This window comes from Dama dama, chromosome 24 (assembly GCF_033118175.1).
Source record: "Dama dama isolate Ldn47 chromosome 24, ASM3311817v1, whole genome shotgun sequence".
NCBI classification, from domain to species: Eukaryota; Metazoa; Chordata; class Mammalia; order Artiodactyla; family Cervidae; genus Dama; species Dama dama.
The window spans coordinates 7,834,564-7,861,552 of NC_083704.1; the positions used below are offsets into that span (position 1 = coordinate 7,834,564).

The following is a 26,989-nucleotide window of genomic DNA, read 5'->3' on the forward strand; positions in this document are numbered from 1 at the left end:
GAATGAGAATGTCCAACAGTGTGGCTTTAAAAACAAAAAATAACAATGCAAAGCTGTTGCTTTAAAAATGATAAACTGCAAATGAAAATATAACACAAAAACAATCTAAGAAACAGAAGCCAAAACAAAACTTACCAGCACTGAGAGCTTGCTTATATTTAGTGTATTTTATCTACATTGGACCAAACTGCTACATATTCTCTCACAAGAAGAGCCCACATTAATGGTATCTAGTGACTCCTAACTTAAAGTAAGTATCAAATCTTTATGACATTAAGCCAACAGGGCATCATCCACTGACAGAACTCTCAAAGTAAAATTTAAAAACATAAGGCAAGTCATGTGAATTTTTTTCAAAACAGAAACATGTCAATTTTAAAAGATACATATTCTTGAGCTCACTATCTAACTGATATTAATAAATGTCCTAAGATATGTTTCCATATCTAATACAGCAGATAAATTAAAACAAATATATACAATGTTTAATTTAACTAGCAAAGAATAAAGTATTTTTTTACCAACAGCAATGATAAGGAAGTCTAGAGTATTTCAAAAGGTCATGTATACTTATAGTTCAAACACCAGGTTACTCTAATGAAGAGTAGCTTAGTGGAACAATATTTTTTTTTAGGAAAAGCATGAGAAATGTAACAATCCCAACTGATCTGGGTCAGGGGTCCTGAACCTCTGGAATCTGATGCCTGATGATCTGAGGTGGAGCTGATATAGTAATAATAGAAATAAGATACACAATAAATGTAACATGCCTGAATCATCTCAGAAGCATCCTCAACCACCTCCCCAACCCTGGTCCATGGAAAAATTGTCTTCCATGAAACCAGTTAGCTAGGGCCAAAAAGGTGGGGGACTACTGATATAAGTAATAAAAACTACATGCTCAAGAGATCCCTAAAATATTACACATATTAACTATTATTTCATAAACCACCACTATTTAGGTAAAAAATAAGCTAGATGCAGAAAAACTGTTAAAATTACAACTATAGTAATACACCAAAATAAAAGAATGCCCATGCTAAAATGGCATCTACAAGAAAATAGCCAATGTCTTATGATTAAAAGGAACCAACTGACAACTGGGGGATAATCAGGAACCACTATGTATGGAGGAGAAAGATTTAATGTGGTCTCTCTAGGCAAATGAGTTCACTTTACTGAACTAGAAAATATGCAATACATGGAAAGATGAAAAAAAGCGGTGACACGGATGGCTTGCTTCCAAACTCAACTTAGGCCCGTGAGAGATTTCTTTTATTCTTAAGGTCCCTTGAATATAGAAAGGCAGTTTTAAATATATTAAAAAGAGTTTCAATGATCAAATATTCAGAAGAAAAAGGACTTAACTATCTTAGACTGAGCCACAGAAGGAGACTGAGTACTGTTACCTTTACACGTGCTAAGTCCTCCACCTGTGAGTGTGCTTGCAGCACGTAAGAGCCACACTCTTACCGCAGAGATAGAAAGATGAGCGGGAAGGTCTGCGGCCCACCCCGACTCCTCACCGTAACCCTCACTGCCTTGGGTAACAGCAGCAGCTCGACGCAGCAGTGACCCTCAGATCAACCCCAGTTCTCTGCAGCTGGGTTTTCCAGAGTCACTGTCATCAGAGACATCTTTGAGACCCAAGCAGAGCCGCAGTGACCGCAGGCCGGCTCTAAGACAGGGGCAGAGGGGAGCAGCTACCCAAACAGTCTCCCCAGCTCCCCACGACCCACTGCTGAACCGTGAGTGAGTGGACGGGGGTCTGTGCCACTCTCCGTGACTCGAAGACATCGTAAAACAGGAACAAGTACAAAAACCTGTTACAGATTATGTCAATAAAAAGCTGGGAAAATTAAAAGCAAACCAGCTCCAAAATATGCCCAGCAAGTATAGTCTACTCAGGAGAAGAAAAAAAAAATCTTAGGAAAAATCCAATATTAAAGGTCCAAACACAAGACTGAATTTTCAAAAGATTAAACTAAATTTATAGATAGCAATTTACAGCTCTTATATCAACCATACAAGAATTCTTGAACAGAAACAAAAAAGCAAGGAGGAGAGTAATCAGGGTTACATACAGTGTAGTGTCTGAAAGAAAGTGAAAGCGAAAGTTGCTCAGTCATGTCTGACTCTTTGCGACCCCATGGACTATACAGTCCATGGAATGCTCTAGGCTAGAATACTGGAGTGGGTAGCCTTTCCCTTCTCCAGGGGATCTTCCCAACCCAGGGATTGAACCCAGGTCTCCCACATTGCAGGCAGATTCTTTACCAACTGAGCTATGAGGGAAGCCTACAGTACTGTTTAAATATTACCAACACTTCAGTGTCCCATTTTAACAGAGGAAATGATTAATTTTCTCATCTAAGTAATTTCTACAGATAATTCTGCCACATTATAAAGACATTTCAGAAATGAAATATTTAAATGTACAAATACTATTATTTTTTGAAAAAAGAATCAAAAAGATAAAAGACCTATGTAATTATCTAGAAAAAATGAGTTTCTTTTCCCAAATGCTAACTGTAACAAGCTGGAATGCTGTTAGTAAAGTGTTAGAAAAACTGGACACCACAACTTATCTCACCGTTCCTTTCAAGCAAGTGAGGGTCAGAATGTTTCTTGCCTATGTCTGCAAAAGATCGAACTAGGGGGATCCGGCTGGTGAACCTCTTCTCATTCTGATGGTGATGCCTTTTTAGAAGGGCTTCTCTGACATTCTCTCTGATGGACTCGTCCAACTGGCCAGAGGCAATCATGTTGTCCAGTACCATATCTAGGCAAAGAAAAATACACAGATAACCATCACTGTTACTAAATAAAGTCAACACCTGGATGACTGTAACACATAATAAATGGTAAATGAAATCTTACCAGGAAAATAAGACTCTTACATAGCTCTATGAAGCATTATTCTCTTCTAACATTTAATAATGGATGCATAATGATAACTATGAACACAATCCAACAAAGCTGAACATACTAATAGAGACTCTGATTTTAATAAATACTATTATTTATTAAAAAGCTATTGTTACACACCAAGAGCCTTCCTATATAGCTGAAGGTGCTTTACTGATAGGTATACAATAAATTCCGTTAAACTGGATATTTAAATAATACTGGTTTCCTAAGAAATGAAGATATTTTATGGCTTCACCTCATATTTTTCTCCAAAACTGTAGCTGAATATCTGTATTCATTCATTCAATAATTAACTGTTTACTAAGCACCTACTATGTGTTAGGAATACAGCAATTAACCAAGCAGACTGAGTTTCTGCTCTCACTCGTCCAGAGGTAGAAAACTACTGAGTAACTGAACAGATAAAATATGAAGTAGTAACTCTGTAGAAGATGTATGTACCAGGCTGTGAGGTGGGTGTGGGAAATTGAGGGGGGGGGGGGTGTTGATGACAATGATAATTTATTTGTTACTGTGTTATCTGGACTTTTTTTTTTCCATTTATTTTTATTAGTTGGAGGCTAATTACTTTATAGACTATTATTAATTTACAAAGTACACACTGATATAAATATTTTTTAAAAGCGACACTAACTTGAAATAAGAGTCAAGCTTTCAAAACTGTTTAAGATTCCTCAGAGAAAAACTGTAAGGGATCAAACTAGCAGGTAAACTCTAACAGTAAAACCACAACTAGAGGCTACCATATATGTGAAAACTGGACTATACATTTACTACGATATACTGTATCATGTGATCACTGGAAAGCCAAAGTAAGACATACTACATTTATCTAAATTTAATATTTCTAATTCCCAAATCACTTTTTTAGTCATTTATAGAAGACAAGAAAATTAAGGACTTTGATAACTTAAAGATTTGCAGCACAAGGTCAAATTAACAATCTGGTAACATCAAAGTATTTCCAGCCTGAGAAACTCTAATAAATTTATGGTTCTCTTGAAGATCAAATACGACAGCTTTTTCTTTTTATATCGAGGTGACTATAATGGTAGTCACACTATAAAATTTATTACTACTGAACTTGATTTTGGTTTTGAGCAACTTCAGCTAATGACCAAGTAGCTTCATCACAGCATCTTTTTGTTCTTTCTCTCTCCATTTCCACTGGTACCACCTGCCACACTTCAGGTCACTGGCATTTCTTGCTGAGACATTCCAAGAGAATAAACAACCTCCTGGCTTCTAACCTCTTCTAGTCCAAAGCCACCCTACCTCCTCCTCCCAGAATAATCCTGCCGACACACATCAAGATCACTGTTGTTGTTCAGTTGCTCATTTGTGTCCGACTTTTTGTGACCTCACTGACTGTAGCCCACCACGCTCCCCTGTCCCTCACTATCTCCCAGACTTTGCTCAAATTCATGCCCATTGAGTTGGTGATGCTATTCAACCACCTCATCCTCTGTCACCCCTTTCTCACTTTACCTTCAATCTTTCTCAGCATCAGGATCTTTTCTAATGAGTCGGCTTTTTGCTTCAAGTGGCCAAAGTATCGGAGCTTCTACATCAGTCCTTCCAGTGAATATTCAGGATTGATTTTCTTTAGGATTGACTAGTTTGATCTCCATGCAGTCCAAGGGACTCTCAAGAGTCTGCTCCAGCACCACAATTCAAAATTATCAATTTTTTGGTGCTCAGCTTTCTTTATGGTCCAACTCTCACAGCCATACATGACTACTGGGAAAACCACAGCTTTGACTAGACGGACCTTCGTTAGCAAAGCTTTCCTTCCAAGTAAACACCTTTTAGTGTCATGGCTGCAGTCACTGTTTGCAGTGATTTTGGAGCCTAAGAAAATCAAATCTGTCACTGTTGCCACTTTTTCCCCTTCTACTTGCCATGAAGCGGTAGGATCAGATGCCATGATCTTAGTTTTCTGAATGGTGAGCTTTAAGCCAGCTTTTTTCATTCTCCTCTTTCACCCTCATCAAGAAGCTCTTTAGTTCCTCTTCACTTTCTGCCATTAGAATGGTATCATCTGCATATCTGCTGCTGCTGCTGCTAAGTCACTTCAGTCATGTCCGACTCTGTGCAACCCCATAGAAAGCAGCCCACCAGGCTCTGCCGTCCCTGGGATTCTCCAGGCAAGAACACTGGAGTGGGTTGCCATTTCCTTCTCCAATGCAGGAAAGTGAAAAGTGAAAGTGAAGTCGCTCAGTCATGTCCGACCGTTAGCGACCCCATGGACTGCAGCCTACCAGGCTCCTCCGTCCATGAGATTCTCCAGGCAAGAATACTGGAGTGGGGTGCCATTGCCTTCTCCATCTGCATATCTGAGGTCATTGATATCTCTCTTGACAATTTTAATTTCAACTTGTGATTCATCCAGCCCAGCATTTCACATGTGGTACTCTGTACGTAAGCTAAATAAACAAGGCGACAATATACAGCCTTGTTGTATCCTATTCCCAATACTGAACCAGTCAGTTGTTCCACATCTGGTTAATATTCTTGTACTTAAAAATCACTGAGAACCAAAATGCCTATCAAATCAAACCCAATTTCTTAACCCAGTAATTCAAGGGTAGTTGTAACTCACCTCTAAATTATTTTCCTGCAAATCTCAAGAAATCTGTACTCAGAGAACTGACCTTCCTGAGATCATACCTGCTGGTACTTTCTAGCCTTCTCTCCCTTCTCTTCCTCCTTAGAACACTTTCTTTCCTCTCACACCACCTCCCCTTGCTGCCATGTGTTCACATTCGATGGATAAGTTGTGCAGTTTATGTACCTTCTAGGTCTCCCCAGATACCATGGTCCAGAAACAAGCAAACAGAAAGCTCCTTCCTCTGCACCTCCAAAGAACAGACTCTGGATCTTGCTTATGGCACTAGTCACAGTCTTCTTGACACTGTAGCTACATCTGTCTCAGTTCATCTTTCAGACTCCAAACTTACCAAGGATAAAAAGGGTTATTTACGTCTAACTCTTCATACTGCCCTGCACAGAATGGAAGCTCAACATGTAACCATCAAATCAACGGTCCAGAATTCCACTTTATTTTCCTTATTTATCTCAACTTCACTGCAACTTAAACATAAAGAAGTCACTTTGCTGTCACCTGCTATTTCATCGAGAGTGCTTGCTCTCATATCCAGCATGACTGTTCCATTTAAGATGCAACTTCTCAGCTCAAAAAGACTATGTAAAGAAAGAGTTGCCACATAAGGTTTACTCCACCGGTCACCACCATCTTCAACATCCTCTTCAAATTTCAGCCATCTGAAATGTATAATGTATACAAATATGTTACAAATAGTGATGATTCTGTTGAATATGACAAATGCAAGCATATTCTTGTAAAGAGAAAAAAAGATCACCATCACCAAAATAAAATTTTTCTACACACTTTTACAAATTAGGCTAATGGTCTGTAATGTTGAGAGTCACTAGATCTTGGCAGTTCCTCTTTCTGTTCCAGCTGTCACAACAGTAACTCTATAGAAACAAACTCTGGAATTCCATCGTGTCAACTTCCAATCTTATTTTAAACTGTGAATATGCAAAATGTCTTCTCAGATTTTTTTCTCTAATTAAAGACACGAAAATCTACAGTTAACATAATTCCTTTTGTGTTCTATTACGGCATTAAGAATTATTTAATGAAACAAATTATGAGAATAAAGAGAAAAATTAAATACTGAATTTCTAGACCCAAGGAAATTCTCTACTCATTGTTTTAAAGCATCGTGTGTCTCATAGTTTCAATCTTATGTTTTCATTACTGAAAGGAACCAAGAAGCAGCAGCTGGAAGCTTCGAGCGAGAGCGTCAGCACCTGGCCGTCTCCTTCCACTCATACTCCTCCCCGTCCCTGTAGCAGAGCTCGTCCATCTCTGTGAAGAGGTCGTGGGGGATGTGCTCCTCATCATCGTCCTCAGTGCCAAGGATGAACTGCACTCTCTGGGACGGCGTGTCTTGACAAAAATCAGAATTTAAAAACACACTCAAAAATCTTCCCCAAGTAACACAAAGGTAAATTAAATACAGAATTTCCCAAAGTGAGGAAATTCTCTACTCACTGTTTTGTTACAAATATATTCCATTAAAACAAATTTCTTCTGATTATTATTAAAATAATAAAATTCTGAAAGGAAATAAGGGCCAACAATCTAGAACAAAAGAATTTCACAGAAAGATCACCTCTACAGATGAAAAAGAAAAACAGTATGTTAAAGATAACTCACACTAATCTTCAACAAACTTCTGTAAAAACAAAGCAAGCAACAACCAAAACCAAGAAAACACTGTGCATAAAACAGGACTTTGCCCTCACCAAAAAGAGATGGAAATGTGAGACAACATACAACATTGAAAATAGTTAATTAAATAAATAAGTAAAATAGTTAATTAATAAGTAGCTAAGTTCAAAAATTAAAAAAAAAATCCCTGAGTTTCAAAAAAAAAAAAAGACGAGAAAACGCAAAACTAACTTTTCTTACGATCATGGAAAAGCAAGTCTGTCTCTGAGGTCAGAGACGCAGGACAGGTCACTGCCACTCATGATCTCCGAGTTTATCTGTGTGGTACAGGATTCCCAACCGAGAAATTAACATACATTCTAGCCCAGAACAACTTAAACCCACAGGGGCCCCAGCATAAACACATAAGCATACAACAACAAGCATCAATTAAAAACAAAATCAAATTCTTCCAAATATGAGAGAGGATATCAAATTCAAAATTTACATCTAAGTAAACAAACCTCCAGGAACTTAAAACCCCAACAGGGAAATTAAAACAGGTTACAAAGCAGACTAGAAGTAGAACTGTTCAAGGAAAAGACAGATGTAAGGAGGAGGTTATACAGAATGCATTAAGGACAAGACAGAAACACACACGGTTAAGAGATACAGAAAACAGAATGAGCTAGCCAAAGAGGAAAAACACCAGATAGAGGAAAATATAAAGAACAGGAGAACAGGAAGAGTGTGAAATGCAAAACTGTATAGTATGCACATGACATGGGTCTTCACAATGAAGGAATATTCTGGGACCAACACATGACAAAACCATGGTGTGACTTGACTTCTCACACCTGAATCTTTCAACAGTTAGGTCTTATATATCTTTTGTGAAATTTATCCCCAAATAATTTTTCTGGTGCTACTGTGTCAGTATTTACTTCATTTTCCGATGGTTCATTGCTTTTATATAGAAATACAGTTGATTCCGTACCCTGATTTTGTATCCTGCAACCTTGCTAAACGCATGTATTTCTGTAGCTTTGTAGATTGCTTAGGATTTGCTACATATGTTATTCTGTAATTGTGAATAAAGACAATTTCACATCTTCGTTTATCTTCTGGATGTATTTCATTTCTTTCTTGCCTTATTCCGCTGGAGAGGTGTGCCAGTGCCACACTGAACAGAAGTGGTGAGAGAGGACAGCCTCCCTTTTCCCAGTTCACGGGGAGAAAACTTTCAGTCTCCCACCAGCGTTTCTAGATGCTCTCTATCACACTGAGGAAGTTTCTTAATATTCCTAGTATGTTAGGGGAATTTTATCATGAATGGGGGTGGAATTTTTCTGTCTTATTGATATGATTACATGGGGTTTTTCTGGTTTATACTGTTAATAAGTTTACATTGATAGATGTTTAAATTTTAAAACGACCCTGAATTTCCACTTGTTTATCAATTTCCTATTGCTGCTATAGTCAACTGCCACAAATTTGGTGGCTTAAATAACACAAGTTTATTCTCTTATAGTTGTGGAGACCGTAAGTCCAAAATGGGTTTTATGCAGGGCTAAAACCATAGGGATGGTTCTCCCTGGAGGTTCCAGCTTCTGGAGGTTGCCCACATTCCCGGGGTCTGGACCCCTCCCCACTGTATCAATACCACCACTGTCTCCTTTGATCTTGTGACTCCTTGTGATTAAATCTGGCCCATCTCCATTAATCCAGCATGATCTCCGCTACTCAAAATCCTCTAATTTAGTCACATCTATAAATTCACCTTTGCTAAATAAGGTTAACACTCAGATTCCAGACATTAGGGATGCAGACAAGGTGGGGGCCACCACTCAGCAAAGTGCTGTCATGATGGATTAGCTCTCTTAAATATTGGTGGAAAAAAGATGTGTTTATTTTCTTAAGGACTTCTGAATCTACATTTCTGAGAAGTAATTAGTGTGCAGTTTTATTCTCTCGTAACATCTTCATCAAGTTTTGGTAATGCTGGCTTCACAAGATGACTGGGAAGTGAGGAAGTTTCTAATATTCCTAGTTTGCTATTCCTAGTTTTGTCATCTTCAATAATCTGACAGAGTGTGTGTTATTTCTTACTTTTATATGTTGCTATGTATGGGAAAGTAAATTTTCATCATAGAATGTCTGAGACTACAAATTCAATTTCTTTTTCTACATGCAGGGTAATTCAAGTTACCCATTTCTGCTTAAGAGCATGTAATCCTAAGAAACTTCCTCAGTTAATCTGAAGTATCAATTTTGTTGGCACAGAATCATTCATAATACTCCCTCTATAGTCTTTAATATCTGTAGAATCTGTACTGAAAATTTCTGGTGCTGGTCATTTGTATCTTTTTTCCCCCTCACATGATCAGTCTGGCTATTCAGATTTATCAATTTTATTGATCTTTTCAAAGAACCAGATTTTAGTCGAATTGATTTTTGCTAATATTGGTCTAATTTTTATTTAATTCATTTTTGCTTTAATTTCAATTATTTCTTTTCCATATTTTGGTTTAATTTGCTCTATTTGTTCCTTCAATTTCTTAAGTTACAAGCTTAAATCACTGATTAGGTCTTTCCTTTTTTCTAATATTAAGATAACATGCTATACATTTTTCTCTAAGCACTGCTTCAGCCACACCTGACAAATTTCAAAATATAGACATCCTCACTTTGCAGAAAGCCATGCTAAATGAAACCTATGCATGTCAGAACTATGTCCTCACTTTGAAGAATGTCCTCTCAGATACTGTCTATACTGGGTTTTCATTTTCATGAATTCAAGATACTTTCTAACTTCTATTGTGATTGCATCATTAACCCATGAGTATTGTGATTGAATCATTAACCCATGAGTTACTGAGAAGCTCTGCATTTAATTTCCAAGTATCTGGGTATTTACCTCTGTGTATTCCTAGCTTAATTCTATTGTGGTCAGCGAATATACTTTCAGTCCTTTCAAATGTACTGACTTGTTTTATGGCCTAGAATATGATCTTGGTAAATCTTTGATATGCACTTGTAAAGAATGTATATTTTGCTGTGGTTGGGTTCTATGCATGTGACCATCAACCTGACAGTGTTACTTAGGTTTTCCATATCCTTACTGATTTTTTGTTCACTTGTTCTATCCATTACTGAGGAAGGAGAGCTGTTATTTCCAACTACACTTGTCAATTTCTCTCTTTCCAGTTTTATCAGTTTTTGCTTCACGGATTTTGAAGCTATTTAGGACTGTTACCTCTTGGTTTCAGCAGTTTGATATTTGTGATTTTGGGTGGTTTTCTTCATGTTTCTTCTCCTTGGGCTTTGCTGAATTCCTTGGACCTGTATCAGAGTTTTAATTACTTTTGGAAATTTTTCTGGCACTCCAATTATATACATGTTAGACTACCTGAACTGATATTGTCTGACAAATTACTGATGCTGTTTATTGGTTTTTCAGCTTTTTTGTATGTTTCATTTTGATTAGTTTCTATCACAATCTCTTAAAAAAATCACTAATCTTTCTTGTTCTGTAATGTCAAATCATCTGTTAATCTTATCTGGCATACTATTCATTTCAGATACTATATTTTTCACATGTAGAAGTTCCATTTGGGACTTTCATATATTTTCAGCCTCCTTCCTCATCAGTCTATTTTTCTTTCTTCCTTTGATCATATAAAGAGTATTTATTATGCTGCTTTAACATGCTTGCTTTAGAATTCTATTAAGTCTGTGATTTCTGGATCTGTTCCTACTGATTTATTTTTCTCTTAGTTATGCCTACTTTCCTACTTCACTATATTTCAAGTAAGTTGTGAATGTCAGATATTGTGCACTTCACATGGTTAAATGCTAGGTTTTACTGCATTTCTTTCAGTAGTACTAGACTTTGTTCTGACATGCAGAAACTCGAGGTCAATTTAATTCTTTCAAGACCTGCTTTAAAATTTTTTTTTAGTAGATTCACTGCAGTCTTGAGTGTAAAACTGATTTAGACCTACTACTGAGTCAATACCCTTCTGAGACCTCTACCGTCAGAATGGTGGGAACACATCCTATACCTAGCTTTTGTGTGAAATCTAGGAAATACTTATTGTAACTGCTTTCTGGAGGCGATCTGCAGCCTCAGACAGTTTTCTGTCACACACACCCACATGAGCATTCAGCTGAAGACTGAATAGTGCCCTTCTTCAGACCTTTGGAACCCTCTCCGTGTGCAGCTCTCTACTCTCTGGCACTCTACATCTTAAATGCTAACACCTTCAGTTCAGTTCAGTCGCTCAGTCGGGTCCGACTCTCTGCGACCCCATGAATCGCAGCACGCCAGGCCTCCCTGTCCATCACCAACTCCCGGAGTTTACTCAAACTCATGCCCATCGAGTCGGTGATGCCATCCAGCCATCACATCCTCTGTCATCCCCTTCTCCTCCTGCCCCCAATCCCTCCCAGCATCAGGGTCTTTTCCAATGAGTCAACTCTTCGCATGAGGTGGCCAAAGTATTGGAGTTTCAGCCTCAGCATCAGTCCTTCCAATGAACACCCAGGACGGATCTCCTTTAGGATGGACTGTTTGGATCTCCTTGCAGTCCAAGGGACTCTCTAGAGTCTTCTCCAACACCACAGTTCAAAAGCATCAATTCTTCAGTGCTCAGCTAACACCTTAGGCCTCCCCAACCCCAGCCTATCTCCTCAGCCCTGAGAGCTGCGAGGCTCTGTCCCAGCTCCTCAGGTTGTAGCCTGGGAACCACCTTGCTTGACAAGCTCAGGAACCACAGGGCCCAGCTCGCCGCTTCCCCTCTCAGAGCTCAGCGTCCTATGCTGCCTGTCGTCCCATGTCTGAAAACTACTACTTCAAACACTGTGCAGTTCTCTAGCTATTTACAGTTGGAAGGCAAATTCAATTCCTATTACTCCATCATGTCCAGAAGCAGCAGACCAGCATAATCTCTTTTTAGAGAGTCAGGGGAAGAAAGAAGCCACCTCATTCATAGCAATTTCTAGGATATAGACGGGCAGTTGAAACCAAAATAAACCCACCTCTGTAACATAAAACTGTTCTAGGCATAATAACTCCATGAAAAAGTCACAAATATTTTCTCTACCAAATATATTTTTCAAACCACTATATTTAGACTTCAAATGTCAGACCTCAGCATAAACATTAAACCACCTAGCCAGGTGAACATATAAACACAATTTAGTGAAAAAATTTTCTATTAAAAAATATTGTGTACCTTTTTACTCAGAATGAAATAAAGAAGCATATCCATCTACTCACAAAGTAAGATATTCTAAACTGGATGGATCGTCACATGGAACAGCAGAATACTTGTTGCTCAGTCACATCTGACTCTTTGCCACCCCAAGGAGCCTGCCACACTCCTCTGCCCACCAGATTCTCCAGATAAGAATACTGGAGTGGGTTGCCATTTCCTTCTCCCAGGGGTGCTCCGACCCAGGGACTGAACCCAGATCTCCTGCTTGGCAGGCAGATTACCTACCACTGAGCCACCAGGGAAGCCCAGCAAGATACTTCTCAACTACCAATAGCATCAGAGTCCACCAGTGATCCTTTCTAAAATGAGCATCGACTTTCCCTTTGGTAGTGATGTTATCTTTCTTGGCTATTCAACCACTTAATATTGATAGAGTTTATCAGGCTGTCAGTATCTTTTAGGACTGGAGAAGAGATTCCCGTCATGTAGCCTCTCTAAGTTGAGGCTTCTCCGTCTATACAATGAAAACAATAATACCAATCTTTAGTTTTTTTAAATGCTGAGAAGATTAAATCAAAGGGCATATGTCAAGGGCTTTGTGGAATACTTCACAGAAATGGCAGTTAGTATTTTACTAGCCCATCAGTATTTCCCTTCCTTCAATTGTGACATAAGTTGTATAACATACAGTAATTCTTTCACTCTTCAACAAAACTTTTTTTTAGCAGAGCACACAAGTGCCCATGGGGTGCAGCTCACTTAGCTCCCGAGAGCACACACACAGGATCTATGGTGTAGACAGCCACAAGGGCCATGATGTCCTCAAAAACCAATGATGCCCTGAATGTCAATTGAGTGCATGTCTAATGTCCTGCTCAAGCTGCACAGCTATTCTCTCTGGTTCTCCCCTTTCCAGCTCTCAGGGCCACTTAAATAACTGGCAATTGTCATTATCAGATATTATTAATTTTCTTTCCTCTACTATATGCTTTTTTCCCTAAGATTCCCAACATTTACTGTGTCTGCTGGCACTTCTTTATTGATCTGCTCTCAAACAAAAAGTCTGTCTTTCTAAAGACAAAACTATCTAATCAAAGCACTCTTCTCCCCCCGACCCCCGCCGAAACCCAAGTAATCCAGCCTAAGGGATAAAATCTGGTCAAAACATGTACTTAAAAATGAAAACAAAATTGCTTTGGCTATTTGAGGTTTTTTGTATTTCCATACAAATTGTGAAATTATCTGTTCCAGTTCTGTGAAGAATACCATTGGTAGCCTGATAGAGACTGCATTGAATCTATAGATTATTTTGGGTAGTATACTCATTTTCACAATATTGATTCTTCCAATCCATGAACACGGTATATTTCTCCATCTATTTGTGTCCTTTTTGGACTCTATGGGAGAAGGCGAGGGTGGGATGATCTGAGAGAATAGCACTGAAACATGTATATTATCAAGTGTGAAACAGATCACCAGTCCAGGTTAGATGCATGAGACAAGTGCTCAGGGCTGGTGCACTGGGATGACCCAGAAGGATGGGATGGGGAGGGAGGTGGGAAGGGGGGTTCAGGATGGGGAACACATGTAAATCCATGACTGATTCATGTCAATGTATGGCAAAAACCACTACAATATTGTAAAGTAATTAGCCTCCAACTAATAAAAATAAATGAAAATAAATAAATAAATAAATAAATAAAAGACTGCTACAGAAGCACACCAAAAAAAAAAAAAGAAAGAAAGAAAGAAACAATTTCAATCTCTTCTAGGAGCCTAAGGATTCTAGATATTTGTTTACTGCATATGTAAACAATGAAACATATAATAAAGGAAATAGAAATCCTCCTAAATTGAATTTGAAGAGCCAAGCCTCAACATTTACAGTTCCAAGGCTAGAGTACAATAAAGAAACCAAAATCTCTTACTTTTTTCACCCACCTCAAGTAGATCTTAAGCTATAAACTAAGCATTTTTCTTAAAGAAAAAAATATTCCTACTTCAATTACTATTCCTCAATGCATACACTGTCTAAATTACAGAAATATGATTTTTAGGAGGACATGTTTAGTTATAATTCCCAGGAGAGAGCTTTAAGCGTGAGTGGAGAACCTCCCACCCCTCTCACCATAAGAAGGAGACTCCCGTCCATCCTCTCTGTCCGAGTCCTTGTCTTTTCTCCTCCGATGGTGATGCTTGTGTCCACGATGCCTGTGACGCCGGCGACTCTCTTTACTAAACGGAACGTGAACACCGATGTACACAGCTCGATGGCCTGGTGAGACGTTCAGAAATGTTACTAGCAGTCCCCATTTTACAGTTACCGTGCTTTTTACAAATTGAGGGTTTGTGGCAACCTTGCATTGAGCCAACCTATTGGCACCATCTTCCCAACAGCATTTGCTCACTTCCTCTCTGTATCATGGTTTGGTAGTAACTCTGGCAACGGTTCAAACTTCTCCATTAGTATTATATTTATTATGGTGATCTACGATCGGTGATCTTTGATGTGGTACTTGTGATTGTTTGAGGGCACCACACACCATGCCCATATGAGATGGCAACCCTACTTGATAAATGTGTGTGTTCTGACGGCTCCATGGGCTGGCCATTCCCCCACCTCTCCCCTTCTCCTCGGGCCTCCCTGTTCCCTGAGACACAGCAATGCTGAAAACAGGCCAATTAACAGCCTTACAACAGCCTCTAAGTAGTCAAGTCAAAGGGGGAGTCACATGTCTCTTACTTTAAATCAGAAGTTAGAGATAATTAAGCTTAGTAAGGAAGGCATGTCGAAAACCAAGAGAGGCCTAAAGCCAGGCCTCTTGTGCCATACAGCCAAGAAGCAGGTACAAAAGAAGGTTCTTGAAGGAAATTAAAAGTGCTGCTCTAGTGAGCACACAAATGATAAGAAACTGAAATGACCTTACTGCTGCTATGGAGAAAGTTCTAGTGGTCTGAATAGAATGTAGATGAAACAGACTTCTATTGGAAGAAGATGCCGTCTGGGACTTTCACAGCTAGAGAGGAGTCAGTACTTGGTTTCAAAGCTTCAGAGGACTGGCTGATTCCCTAATGCAGCTGGTGACATGAAGCTGAAACCAGTGCTCTTTTACCATCTGAAAGCCTAGGGCCCTTAAGAATTAGGCTTTTTCTTTTATTTATTTTATTTAACCCTAGTTGATTTACAATATTATGTTAGTTTCAGCTGTATAGCTTCAGATTCTTTTCCATTATAGGTTTTACAAAGCCTAGATGACAGCACATCAGTTGACAACACAGTTTACTGAACATTTTAAGCCTACTGTTGAGATCTACTGCTCAGAAAAAAGTTACTTTCAAAATATGACTGTTCATTCGCAAGACATCTGGACACCCAAGAGCTCTGGTGGAGATGGACAAAGAGGTTAATGATCATGCCTGGTAACACAACATCCATTCTGCAGCTCATGAATCAAGGAGTCATTTCAACTTTCAAGTCTTATTATTTAAGAAATATATTTTGTAAGGCTACAGCTGCCATGGATAGTGATTCCTCCAATGGATCTGGGCAAAATCAACTGAAAATCTTCTGGAAAGGATTCACCATTCTAGCTGCCATGAGGAACATTCAAGATTCATGGGAAGAGGTCAAAGGATCAACATTAACAGAGGAGTTTTTGAAAGAAGTTGATTACAACCCTCCTGGATGACTCTGAGGGGCTCAAGCCTTCAGTGGAAGAAGTCACTGCAGATGTGGTGGAAACAGCAAAAGAGCTAGATTTACAAGTGGAGCCTGAAGATGGGACTGAAGGTGAGGAGCTGCTTCCTACTGATGAGCATAATAAGTGGTTTCTTTGGATGAAATCTACTCCAGTGAAGCTGCTGTGAAGCTTGTTGAAATGACAACAGAGGAATTAGAAGACTACATCAACTTATTTGATAAAAGCTAAAGGGTTTGAGAAGACTGACTCTAATTCTGAAATACATTCTACTGTGGGTCACATGCTATCACAGTACTGCAGGGTACAGAGAAATCATTTGTGAATAATCAAGGTGGCAGACTTTATTGTTGTCTTATTTTAAGAAATTCATCCCAACCTTTAGCAACCACCACCCTGATCAGCCAGCAGCCACCAACATCAAGTCCAAACCCTCTGCCAACAAAAAGATTATGACACATTGAAGGTTTAAATGATGGTTAGCATTTTGTAGCAATAAAGTATTTTTTAAGTTAAGGCACACACTTTGTTTTTTAGACACAATATTATTGCACATTTAATAGACTATGAGATAGCATGAACATAACCTTTATAAGCACTGGGAAACCAAAAATATTACTGTGACTCACTTTGTTGCAGTGGTCTGGAACCAAACCTACAATATCTTCAAGTATTGCCAGTATTAGGTTTCCAAAAAGGGAAAGAGGAGATATAAACAAAAGAATACCAAATTCTACTTTGATGAAAAAGCATTACATATAGGTTCATGAATTAACAATGCTAGTCTCCTGTTACTTCTCTTATTTTACAGAGCACTACATAGAATGTTACATCAAAGGCTAATACCATCGACTGATAAGTATACTAGATATACATATCAGTATACTAGATATTCTGTAAGTATTCATGTGCAAGTTTGAAAAGAAATTTTGAGAAAGAAGAACTTGGCCTACCTGAAATCATACTATGTAGACATCAATATTTTCCATCTACATTTACAGTCAATCCTACTTAGTAGAGGCCCTTAAGATATATGCTTTAATAATGATTATTCACAAATGGAGTTGTAATAATTTATTAAGTTTTGAAAATCTCAAATTAGTAAGGTCCAAATTAATGAGAGATACATTAAGTGTAAACAATTCAAATACTCTAATTAAAGGGTAGAAACTGTCAGACTGGATTAAAAAGCAATAAAATAAGGTTATAATATACTTTTAGAATAGAAAAAGCTACTTCTGATGTTGCATTATCCTAGTTTTGTATTCGGACCAAAAAACAGTTATGAACAACAAGGTCCTATATATCACAAGGAACACAGTATCCTGTCACAAACCATAATGGAATAGAATATACACTAAAGAAGAATGCATATGTGTGTAACTGAGTCACTCTGCTGCACAGCAGAGACTGGCACAACACTGGACATCTTCTATATACTTCAATTAAAAAATTTAGTTAAAAAAAGTGACGAAAGGCAGTCCCTGCTCTTTGCCCACTAAATAAAACTGAATCAGGGCAGGTGACAGCTGACAGCACTATATCCAACACTGAGAAGCAGAAAGTTGATTTCTTAAATTGTTTAAATGAGGTTCCTGTGTAAGTTGTGATAGGGGAAAGGGGGTGGAGAACACAAGTTTAACTCATCTGCAGCTTTTTTCTGTATGTACAACAAAAAATAGTTAATGCTGAAATATAAATTGTTCAGGGCATTCTTTTTCTAATAATTTCTGTAAGATGGTCAGAAAAAAACACAACAAACTCAAGATCTTTATTTTTAGATGAGATTTGAAAGTAATCAATTCTCATTATGCATGGATTCTGCATTTGTAAATATGCCTACCCACTAAAATTTATTTGTAATCCCAAAATCAATACTCATGGTGATTTCTCAGTCATTTACAAATATGCACAGGGTAAAAAGAATTTGAGTTGCCTGACACACACGTTCAATTATAATAAAATTATCAGAAAAATTCCAAATGAAAGCATACAAATATAATGATTGCATGATGACAGATGGTAACTAGACTTACCATGGTGATCAATTTGTAGCGAATCAGTTCAATTCAGTCACTCAGTCCTGTCTGACTCTTTGAGACCCCATGGACTGCAGCATGCCAGGCTATCTGTCCATCACCAACTCTAGGAGCTTACTCAAACTCATGTCCATCAAGTCGGTGATGCCATCCAACTATCTCATCCTCTGCCGTCCCCTTCTCCTGACTTCAATCTTGCCCAGCATCAGGGTCTTTTCAAATAAGTCAGTTCTTTGCATCAGGTGGTCAATGTATTAATTTCAGCTTCAGCATCGGTCCTTCCAGTGAATATTCAGGGCTGATTTCCTTTAGGTTTGACTGGTTGGATCTCCTTGCAGTCCAAGGGACTCTCAAGAGTCTTCTCCAACACCACAGTTCAAAAGCATCAATTCTTCGGCACTCAGCTTTCTTTACAGTTCAACTCTCACTTCCATACGTGAGTACTGGAAAAACCATAGCTTTGACTAGATGGACTTTTGTTGGCAAGGTAATGTCTCTGCTTTTTAATATGCTGTCTAGGTTGGTCATAGCTTTTCTTTCAAGGAGCAAGTATCTTTTAATTTCATGGCTGAAGTCACCATCTGCAGTGATTTTGGAGCCCAAAAAAATAAAGTCTCTCACTGTTTCCATTGTTTCCCCATCTATTTGTCATGAAGTGATGGGACCAGATGCCACGACCTTAGTTTTCTGAATGCTGAGTTTTAAGTCAACTTTTTCCCTCTCTTCTTTCACTTTCATCAAGAGGCTCTTCAGTTCCTCTTCACTTTCTGCCATAAGGGTGGTGTCATCTGCATATCTGAGGTGATTGATATTTCTCCTGGCAATCTTGATCCCAGCTTGTGCTTCATCCAGCCCAGCATTTACCATGATGTACTCGGTATAGAAGTTAAATAAGTAGGATGACAATATACAGCCTTGACATACTGCTTTCCTGATTTGGAATCAGTCTGTTGTTCCATGTCCAGTTCTAAGTTGCTTCTTGACCCACATACAGATTTCTCAGGAGGCAGCTGGGTGGTCTGGTATTCCCACCTCTTTCAGAATTTTCTATAGCTTGTTGTGATCCACAAGGTCAAAGGCTTTGGCGTAGTCAATAGGGCAGAAGTAGATGTTTTTCTGGAACTCTCGTGCTTTTTCAACGATCCAACGGATGTTGGCAATTTGATCTCTGGTTCCTCCGCACTTTCTAAATCCAGCCTGAACATCTGAAGTTCATGGTTCAGGTACTGTTGAAGCCTGGTTTGGAGAATTTTGAGCATTACTTTGCTAGTGTGTGAGATGAGTGCAATTGTGCGGCAGTTTGAGCATTCTTTGGGATTGCCTTTCTTTGGGATTGGAATGAAAACTGACCTTTTCCACTCCTGTGGCCACTGCTGAGTTTTCCAAATTTGCTGGCATATTGAGTGCAGCACTTTCACAGCATCATCTTTCAGGATTTGAAATAGCTCAACAGGAATTTCATCACCTTCACTAGCTTTGTTTGTAGTGATGCTTCCTAAGGCCCACTTGATTTTGTATTCCAGGATGTCTGGCTCTAGGTGAGTGATCACACCATCATGGTTACCTGGGTCATGAAGGTCTTTCTTGTATAGTTCTTCTGTGTGTTTTTGCCACCTCTTCTTAATATCTCCTGCTTCTGTTAGGGCCATACCATTTCTGTCCTTAATTATGCCCATCTTTGCATGAAATGTTCCCTTGGTATCTCTAATTTTCTTGAAGAGATCTCTAGTCTTTCCCATTCTATTATTTTCCTCTATTTCTTTGCACTGATCGCTGAGGAAGGCTTTTTTTATCTCTCTTGGCTGTTCTTTGGAACTCTGCATTCAAATGGGTATATCTTTTCTTTTCTCCTTTACCTTCTGCTTCTCTTCTTTTCTCAGCTATTTGTAAGGCCTCCTCAGAGAATCATTTTGCCTTTTTGCGTTTCTTTTCCTTGAGGATGGTCTTGATCACTACCTCTTATACAATGTCACGAACCTCCATTCATAGTTTTTCAGGCACTCTGTCTATCAGATCTAATTCCTTGAATCTATTTGTCACTTCCACTGTATAATCATAAGGGATTTGATTTAGATCATACCTGGTCATAGTGGTTTTCCCTACTTTCTTCAATTTCAGTCTGAATTTGGCAATACATCAAATCACATCCTGGTGATGCACACCAGGAACTAACATACTGTTGTTGGTCAATTAAACTTCAATAAAAGATTATTTAAAGAAAATTATAGAGGGTTTCTTTGGGGGATGATGAAAATATTCTGGAAATAAAGGTTTGATGGTTGCACAACATAGTGAATATTCTAAAAAAAAAAAAACACTTTTAAATGGTGAATTTTACATTATGTTGAATTATACTGCAATTAAGAAAAATGGGGAGAAAAAAAGCATAAAACTCAGTGATCTTACACTTTTATTTTAGTGAAACTATTTTCTTCGGAACACCGTTCAAAAGTGGAAATTAAAGAATGACTGTACAGTGTGAGTTACAAAGTTGTTACTCCAATTAGTTCTAATGGGTTTTACAAAAATGAATTCTGAGTTTGAAATTTAGAAAGACTAGATAAAATAAGTAACAATATGCTAGAATCCAGAGACTGGGAGATGGAGCCTTACTATTCTTCCTGCTTTTATTGTTTGCTTTCGTGTTCTCCATCACAACTTTATTTCATCCAAGGCCTATTCAGTGAGACTCTGAGACAAACTTACTCTCTCCCTCATACTTCATAGTGAAACTGAGAGACGCACAAAGGATGAAGCGCTAAAGGCCTGGGTGAGCAGAGGGAGCCAGGACCACAGCCAAGTGGCCCTCTGCAAGCTCTGGATCACACCTGTGTGAGGGATGACAGCAAAGTGACGGACCACGTGCGTCACTGTACATTTGAACTAACAAATTTATTGCTGAAAATTTTAACCTCTCCAGGGCCCACAATTTACAGAATCAAGCTTCTAGGTAAGTGAAATTTTCTGCAGAAGCCCTCATCAGCCTAAACATCTAAAGTCAATTTTGAAAGATGGGTTTTGTTCATCTCAGGAAGTAAATGTGCAGAACACTTATTTGGGCCTCTTTCCATCTCTTTTTGTAAAGCAACGGCCCCATTCAGCTGAAGACTTTAACCTAAAATGTAGCTCTCAACATGGGGATGAAATGATTAAATTATAATTTTTTTTTAAGATGTAGGTCTCAAAAAGACCCCAAAATAAACCTATCAAAATTTACGATCTACATAAATATCTATGATCACCACCGTAGCAAGTGTTCAGGGTTAACATCACCAATAGTAAGATACTGGTATCACCTGTCCACAGGTGAGAGGCCATCTCCTGCGCTACGCTGCCCACACACCCGTGATCTGTGCTCTGAGAGTATAACGTCACAATACATTACACAAACCCATACTCTGGGATGTTCTACTAGTAACTATTACTCTTCCAAAGTGTCAATGTTATGAAAAACAGGGAAATTTCTTCATTTTCATAAACTTATGCTTACATAAAATGTTAACATTAGAAAAAGCTGTATATACATGTACTACCCTTGCAAGTCTTCTGTAACTTTTAAAATTATTTCAGAAAAAAAGAAAGAAAGAAAAAAGACACCATTTGTCAGGACTTCTTCCTGCTCAGGGAAAACAGACGGGCAAATAACTGATTTGCTGCATAATTCTATGCTGAGGTTTTTCTAAGTGTTTTAAAAGGCTGATTAACAGGCCTATTAAATGAACATATAGATGACACCAGGGATAACTGTGGCTTATTATCTTGGCACATTATATTTTGCTCTTAATTCAAGTTACCCACGTTGTTAGAAAAAAAAAATTAAAGAATTAACTGATTTTATAATTGTGGCATTCATTTTCAAGGTAAGTAATGGTAACCATTAGTAAAATTTGAAAACCATTCTGATATCTATGCTTCAAGAAATGTTCTATGTGTAGGTTTTTGCTATATAGTCTTCTTTAAACTATGTTTAGAAAAATTAAACTATGTTTAGAAAAGTGTTTAACACTCTTATAAATGAATGCTCTACAATGACAACAACAACAGTTTCAACAAATAATAAGTAAAACTTAAAGGACACTAACAAATATTCATTAGTAATTTATTCTGCTAAACAAAACTTATTTTAAATAAACTTACTCTCTAGTTCTTCTTTTTCAAACTTGGTGTTCACAGTTGAGCTGGTTTTGCCAAGATCCACAACAGCTTCTTCATCGGGACCCTAAAGAGAAATTATTCTCACTCATTCATAAAATCAGTATACAGTGAGGACCTACTACTAGGTGTGTTATTTGAGACAGCCAAAAATACGTAACAAAGGGCCTTCCTGTCAAAGAACTGAATGCATATTACGGCTAAGTATGTTTGTAGGCTTTTTTTTTTTAATCCACAGAAGACCATTTAAAGTCTCATGGAAAGAACTGAAATGACAAAGATTTTCTGGACTTCCATGGAAATTACTAAGTAACTGGTACACATATTCATTTCAGTGGAATGACTCTCAGATATTAGAAGTTAATCAGAAATTACAGAGAATTGGGATTGAGGGAAACACTTAGATATCGATATAGAACACTTTTTTTTTTTTTTTTTTGCTTTTAGGTATTCTAAACAGAAAGAATCCCACTTAACTCACCTGTACTAGATATTGGATACTGGATTATGGTTAAATGTAAAATGGTCAATAAGTCCACAGACTTAACATGTATCACTTTCAATCGTAAATTACCAAGAACCAAAGTTATAAGAACTTTTTATTTGTCTACAAAGGAAAAGCCTCCTCAAAATTTAACCTTTAAGGACAGTCCACCTTTGAGTTGTGAACAGTTTTGTTCCACTCCTCTGCTCAACAAAAAGACTAACCGTATTTACTGTAACACATTACACAGATTATTTTTAAAAGAAAATTTTAGCTTTAACATTGCTTCTTGACTTCTAACTTAACTTTCAAAGGAACATGATAGAATACTCATAAACTACTTATCATGAACTCAGTATGTACAAGATTCTGTGCCACTGGCTGAGACAGATGGCAGAAGCCCCTTCCCCCCAAACATACTACATGAGCTCCTAAACCCCCTAGACCTCCCGGCAGAGCCCCCGTGAGGGCCACCACGCACCCCCACTCCACGGCCCCCAGACCTCCCGGCAGAGCCCCCGTGAGGGCCGCCGTGCACCCCCACTCCACAGCCCCCCAGACCTCCCTGCAGACCTCCCGTGAGGGCCGCCGCGCACCCCCACTCCACGGCCCCCCAGACCTCCACCCAGAGCCCCCGTGAGGGTCACCACGCACCCCCACTCCACGGCCCCCCAGACCTCCCGTGAGGGCCACCATGCACCCCCACTCCACGGCCCCCCAGACCTCCCTGCAGACCTCCCGTGAGGGCCGCCGCGCACCCCCACTCCACGGCCCCCCAGACCTTGCGGCAGAGCCCCCGTGAGGGCCGCCGCGCACCCCCACTCCACAGCCCCCCAGACCTCCCTGCAGACCTCCCGTGAGGGCCGCCGCGCACCCCCACTCCACGGCCCCCCAGACCTCCACCCAGAGCCCCCGTGAGGGTCACCACGCACCCCCACTCCACGGCCCCCCAGACCTCCCGTGAGGGCCACCATGCACCCCCACTCCACGGCCCCCCAGACCTCCCTGCAGACCTCCTGTGAGGGCCGCCGCGCACCCCAACTCCACGGCCCCCCAGACCTCCCCCCAGAGCCCCCGTGAGGGCCGCCGCGCACCCCCACTCCACAGCCCCCCAGACCTCCCTGCAGACCTCCCGTGAGGGCCGCCGCGCACCCCAACTCCACGGCCCCCCAGACCTCCCCCCAGAGCCCCCGTGAGGGCCGCCGCGCACCCCGACTCCACAGCCCCCCAGACCTCCCTGCAGACCTCCCGTGAGGGCCGCTGCGCACCCCAACTCCACGGCCCCCCAGACCTCCCCCCAGAGCCCCCGTGAGGGTCACCACGCACCCCCACTCCACGGCCCCCCAGACGTCCCGTGAGGGCCACCATGCACCCCCACTCCACGGCCCCCAGACCTCCCGGCAGAGCCCCCGTGAGGGCCGCCGTGTACCCCCACTCCACGGCCCCCCAGACCTCCCGGCAGAGCTCCCGTGAGGCCACCACGCACCCCCACTCCACGGCCCCCAGACCTCCCGGCAGAGCCCCCGTGAGGGCCGCCGTGCACCCCCACTCCACGGCCCCCCAGACCTCCCGGCAGAGCTCCCGTGAGGCCACCACGCACCCCCACTCCACGGCCCGCAGATCTCCCGGCAGAGCCCCCGTGAGGGTCACCACGTACCCCCACTCCACGGCCCCCCAGACCTCCCGGCAGAGCCCCCGTGAGGGCCGCCGTGCACCCCCACTCCACGGCCCCCCAGACCTCGCGGCAGAGCCCCCGTGAGGGCCGCCGCGCACCCCCACTCCACAGCCCCCCAGACCTCCCTGCAGACCTCCCGTGAGGGCCGCCGCGCACCCCCACTCCATGGCCCCCCAGACCTCCCCCCAGAGCCCCCGTGAGGGTCACCATGCAACCCCACTCCACGGCCCCCCAGACCTCCCGTGAGGGCTGCCGCGCACCCCCACTCCACGGCCCCCCAGACCTCCCCCCAGAGCCCCCGTGAGGGCCGCCGTGCACCCCGACTCCACAGCCCCCCAGACCTCCCTGCAGACCTCCCGTGAGGGCCGCTGCGCACCCCCACTCCACGGCCCCCCAGACCTCCCCCCAGAGCCCCCGTGAGGGTCACCACGCACCCCCACTCCACGGCCCCCCAGACCTCCCGTGAGGGCCACCATGCACCCCCACTCCACGGCCTCCAGACCTCCCGGCAGAGCCCCCGTGAGGGCCGCCGTGTACCCCTACTCCACGGCCCCCCAGACCTCCCGTGAGGGCCACCATGCACCCCCACTCCACGGCCCCCCAGACCTCCCGTGAGGGCCACCATGCACCCCCACTCCACGGCCCCCCAGACCTCCCGTGAGAGCCACCGTGCACCCCCACTCCATGGCCCCCAGACCTCCCGGCAGAGCCCCCGTGAGGCCACTATGCACCCCCACTTGTGGGCAAGGGCGACAAGGGGGACACCACCCATCAGTTGCAGCACCTCAGGGAAATGTGCTCAATCTTAGGTAACAGAGACCAGAGTGCAAGGACAAGGACCCTCCTGTGCTCCACAAACCTGGGTCTGGGATACATGACAGACGATGACACTCAGGTTTTGAAAAGGCAGACCAAGATTCTGAGGAAGAGCTGACTGATGTCATAAAGGCCTGTCTGAACTCTGAGCGTGACCTGGATCCCTGCACCGAGTGTGCATGTGGGTGGTACGCGGGAGTCCAGAACACGGCGGCTCATGCGGCACAGACCCCCACCGGAGAGACCCCGCCCCACAGCGCCTCTGTCAGAGGATCAAAGCAAGAGACGAGTGCAAGAAAAGGATGTCCAGAAAGAGGCCAAAAAGCCAGCAAGGAGCAGAAAGGAGCCGGGTGCGATGAAGAGGGCGATGACCTAACTGGTCAATCAGAGCAGGAGGAAGATGGGCACCAGGAAATGGATGATGTTTCTGTTCAAAATCAGAGCCCTACACCCCTCCAGGGCTTCCCTGGTAGCTCGGCTGGTAAAGAATCCGCCTGCAATGCAGGGGACCCCCAGTTCGAATCCTGAGTGGGGAAGATCAGCTGGAGAAGGGATAGGCCACCCACTCCAGTATTCTTGGGCTTCCCTGTGGCTCAGACGGTAAAGAACCTGCCTGAAATGCGGCAGACCTGGGTTCCATCTCTGAGTCAGGGAGATCCCCTGGAGGAGGGCATGGCAACCCACCCCAGTATTCTTGCCTGGAGAAGCCCCATGGACAGAGGAGCCTGGCGGGCTCCAGCCCATGGAGTTGCAGAGTCCGACCAGACTGAGTGAGTAAGCACAGAACAGCACACACATCCCAAAGCAGGAGGGTTGGTAAAAAAGCTTTCAAAAAGGAAATAAGTAACCTGCTTTCTTTGAAGGTTCTTAAGCTTTAAATGGTAACTTTGTAGGCAAGAGAGGCAAATGAATATAAGAGAATTGAATAAGAATAAAATATTAATTACAACCCTGTTAGTATTCCACTTACTAGCAATTTCCCAGAACAAAGTTATTTTACCCATCAGATTATATTTTTCAAGTTTCAACCGTCCCCATGGCCCTTGTGGCTGTTCCAACTGCCCTCTCCACTTAGAACAACAGACCAGGAGGACACATCACACAGTCAGCTTCTCATCACTTTCCATGTCCAAGCATCACCTGAAGGATCAGTGTGTTTCAGAAAGGACCAAAATTAGAGTCTGCTTGGATAAAATGATCTTTTAAGGTCTCCTCCAACTCTTTAAAGTCCTCCAAGACTTTAAAATATCTTACTTTGGGGAATAGCTTTTTTTTCAGTGCATACAAAGTAAATTCATATACAATTATTTCCTGGCTATCTAAACTCTCAGTGTTCTAATTCTCATATCTTAAAACTCAGGAACTGAATCAATTTGATTAAATTTTCAAATAAATTCGCTGCTATCCAAATCCTCACTATTTGCTATTCAAAACTCAGAAACAGACACAGTATATTAGGAAAACGCTGATCTCACTATCCAAACTTAATTTCTGGAGGGAGGCTAGGTATCCAAACTGCAGAATCAAACAAACCTGGATATCAAGAGGTATATGACTCTAAAGGACTGGGATTCAATTCAATACATGAAACTCTTGTAAGTTAAAAGACTTGCTAAGGATTTATATGTAAAGAATTGGGTGGCAGGCCGTGTAGACCACGATACATTTTCATGTAATGAACTAAGAAAGAAGACAGCTGTGTGTGTGATTAAAGTAACTTACAGCAGTCACA

General features: G+C 41.4%; 1 protein-coding gene across 7 annotated transcripts in view; it reads right to left on the reverse strand.

The window, feature by feature from the left end:
- Window positions 1–26,989, reverse strand: part of SLC4A7 (solute carrier family 4 member 7) — a 120,405-nt gene that overhangs the window by 57,578 nt on the left and 35,838 nt on the right. For 3 of the 7 annotated variants that reach the window (XM_061127642.1, XM_061127640.1, XM_061127639.1), the window contains exons 2-6: window positions 22,268–22,349; window positions 14,522–14,668; window positions 6,772–6,910; window positions 6,056–6,216; window positions 2,633–2,782 (exon numbers count right to left, since the gene is read on the reverse strand). In XM_061127642.1, coding sequence (XP_060983625.1) covers window positions 2,633–2,782; window positions 6,056–6,216; window positions 6,772–6,910; window positions 14,522–14,668; window positions 22,268–22,349 — 679 coding nt within the window. Of the gene's footprint in view, window positions 1–2,593; window positions 2,783–4,419; window positions 5,240–6,055; window positions 6,217–6,771; window positions 6,911–14,521; window positions 14,669–22,267; window positions 22,350–26,989 lie in introns of those variants that run through there. The other 4 variants (XM_061127645.1, XM_061127643.1, XM_061127641.1 and 1 more) reach the window with 2 other exon arrangements.